Source organism: Pongo abelii, chromosome X, assembly GCF_028885655.2.
Source record: "Pongo abelii isolate AG06213 chromosome X, NHGRI_mPonAbe1-v2.0_pri, whole genome shotgun sequence".
NCBI lineage: Eukaryota > Metazoa > Chordata > Mammalia > Primates > Hominidae > Pongo > Pongo abelii.
Genome location: NC_072008.2, coordinates 150,103,180 through 150,106,185, shown reverse-complemented (window position 1 = coordinate 150,106,185; position 3,006 = coordinate 150,103,180). Strand labels below are relative to the sequence as shown.

Sequence of the window (3,006 nt, the reverse complement as noted above, 5' to 3'; positions counted from 1 at the left end):
TATAGTACAATAGAGAGGAGCTCTTAACTCAGATAGATGAGGATTTGGATACCTAGACTACCACTAACTTTCTGAGAAATCTAAGGCATGTTAATGAACTCTAAAGTGGCTCAGTTTCTTATCTGTACAATGGCGATGATAATATAAGGATGTTGTAAAGCAATATAACACATGTATTCTTGGAGAATTTGTACTACTGACAAGAACTCTTTCTTATTAATAAGAGCTCTTTATATATTAAGTCTGTTTTACCTTCTATATTTGTTGCATATAATTTTTTCCCTGCCTGTCATTGCTTTTAGCTTTTTCTAACAGATATTTTTATTACATTCAGTCTTTTCAACCTCAATTTTCTCCATTTACCCAATTCATTTATCATTAAATCATTTTTATTCCTATATGTACTTCACATTTCTTATAATTATTTAGCACTTTATACTTTTTTTAGAATAACAAAAAATATTTTAGTAAAACATAAGTTTCCAGACAAGCCATACAAAATGGTCACAAGCTTTTTTTGAAGGGAGGACTCTACACTTGACCGCAAAGTTACAATGTTATTAGTGAGGGCTGTGATGCTTGTTTAATGTTCCCATTTTGGTTCAAACAGTCAAGCTTGTCCATCTACAATGTCTAAATAAAGTTAGACTTGGCTAGAGAGCATATTTCTAAAGAACTGGTTAGCCGCTTTTAACCAATCCAATTAGATCACCAAAAAGGTGGGGAAAGGAGCCCATAACATTAAAATAAAACTACCTCTCCCCCTCAAAAAAAAAAAAATAAAGAAAAACACCCACACCCTTGCAGTTAACCTACGAACTACCTTCATTCACAGTGCTTTATACTTAAACCAGGATGGGGGAAATGAATAAAAGCAGGGAGGGACCACTGCTTTTAAACGTTTCACAACAATCCGGATGATACGTCTAGCCTCTGCTCATGCTTTATGACAGTGAATCAAGACAAGACATAGATTTGCTAACGTACATTTAATCACCAAATAACTGAAGATGTCTGGGGTTTTTTTATTCTGTAATGTTTCTAAGACTATGTCCATTAAATGCAAGCAAAAAGGAAGAAGTCTTGGCAGAACAGGAGAAGTGATGCACATTTAATGACTGGATCAATTTAAATATTATTCATGGCATATAGCCTAGATCATGCTCTAGCTGTTTCAATGGCTTGGGCTTTGTTGGTCTTCCACTGCTCCGCTACATCATTTGCTAATGGATCATCTGGATTGAGAGCACTTAACAAAGCCTGGATCGATAGCAGAACTGTGCGGATCTGCAGGGCTGGGGACCACTTATTTTTCAAAATATCTAAACATACTCTTTCCAACTTGTCCACATTTGGATGATAAATTTTGGTCATGAAACGTACTTGACGGGCTGCCATTGGGTATTCTTCCGCAAGTAATAGTTCAAGTTTAAAAGTCCCTCCCTCAAAGGGGGAATCCTGAAGGCCAGCAATGACCACATGAAAATAGCAGGAGTTGCTCTCATCTGGCTCTGCTTTGATGCCAGGAACTGGCTCTGCCAGCAAACGCTGGGTTTCCTTGATGATCCTGTGGGGCAGCCTGGACATCAGAACCTGAGTTCGGCCTCCGGTCTCGTCCAGTACTTTATACTTTTATTTCTACTTAAAATGTAATATTAGTTAATAATGTATTAAACAGCTATGTAGGAAATATATGTGCATGGGATTTTAAAACAATTTTTAATCTCACCATGCTAATGAACCATCTTGTAGTTTGAAACTAAAGACAAGTCATTTTTCGGCCGGGCTCGGTGGCTCACGCCTGTAATCCCAGCACTTTGGGAGGCCGAGGTGGGCGGATCACGAGGTCAGGAGATCCAGACCATCCTGGCTACCACGGTGAAACCCGGTCTCTACTAAAAACACAAAACATTAGCTGGGCGTGGTGGTGGGCGCCTGTAGTCCCAGCTACTCGGGAGGCTGAGGCAGGAGAATGGCGTCAACCCGAGAGGCGGAGCTTGCAGTGAGCCGAGATCGCGCCACTGCACTCCAGCCTGGGCGACAGAGCTAGACTCCGTTTCAAAAAAAAAAAAGTCATTTTTCTTAAATTTTCCAGATTGAACATATTATTTGAGTACATTTTTGTCTTTTTTGAGAAATTTTATTTTTTCTATAATAAATATAACTTACAAAGTTAAATTTTAGAGATGATAGGAACTATATTCTTGTTTCTCTAGAATTTAATAAGAACATTTTATATTCCATCTTTAAGTTGTAGTATTTACTTAATAAGTAAATTTTAGATAGATATGATTCATCCTATGAATCTAAGAATATTTATGTTTTTCATTAACTATATTATATGTGGGAGAGATACAAATTCTTTTTACATATGCCTCATTGGAATCTACCAAGATGATCATATGGTTTTGCTTCCTTTTCTCTTGATGTGATCAACTACCTAAGTAGAAGTTTCAAGAATAAAAAAACACCCTACTAGTTCATAATGGATTGCTCTTTAATTATAGCTCTGTGTTTGAATTAGTAGTATTTTATTCAGTGCAAGTATTTCTGTGTTTATAAATAAGATTAAAAAAATGAATAATTTTGAATTTTGTTTCAAGGAGATATTATGTTTACAAAATGAGTTGAATTCAAAAAGAGCTCATAGCCTTTTGAGTGCTATAACACCATAAATGGGTGATAATTAGTTACTCCATAATACCTTCAAATAAATCACCTCCTATAAAAACCTCTGGAGTGGGTACCATTTTTTAATGTGGCCCTTTTTCTCTTGTTTTAATTTAAATCAATTAATAACAATTTTTCTATTTCTTGAAAACATTTGCATGAATTACCTTTTTTCTAGAAACATCATCAATTTCAAGACTTTTAACTTTATTAGTATAAAGTTTCATATAGCTAGTTATATTTTTACATTATTTGTGGTTATTGTAACATTTATAAATTTGTATGTATGTGTTTTATCTTTTTTACACTTATCAGGTTTCCTAGAAATTGCTATTT

The 3,006-nt window shown here is 35.1% G+C and overlaps 1 protein-coding gene across 1 annotated transcript; it reads right to left on the bottom strand.

Moving 5' to 3' along the window:
* Window positions 1-448: 448 nt before the first annotated feature.
* LOC100459265 (ubiquitin-conjugating enzyme E2 N) lies at window positions 449-1,617 on the bottom strand. Its single transcript, XM_009235342.3, has one exon. The coding sequence runs from the start codon at window positions 1,585-1,587 to the stop codon at window positions 1,159-1,161; it is 429 nt and encodes a 142-aa protein (XP_009233617.2). The 5' UTR covers window positions 1,588-1,617; the 3' UTR covers window positions 449-1,158.
* Window positions 1,618-3,006: the final 1,389 nt, after the last annotated feature.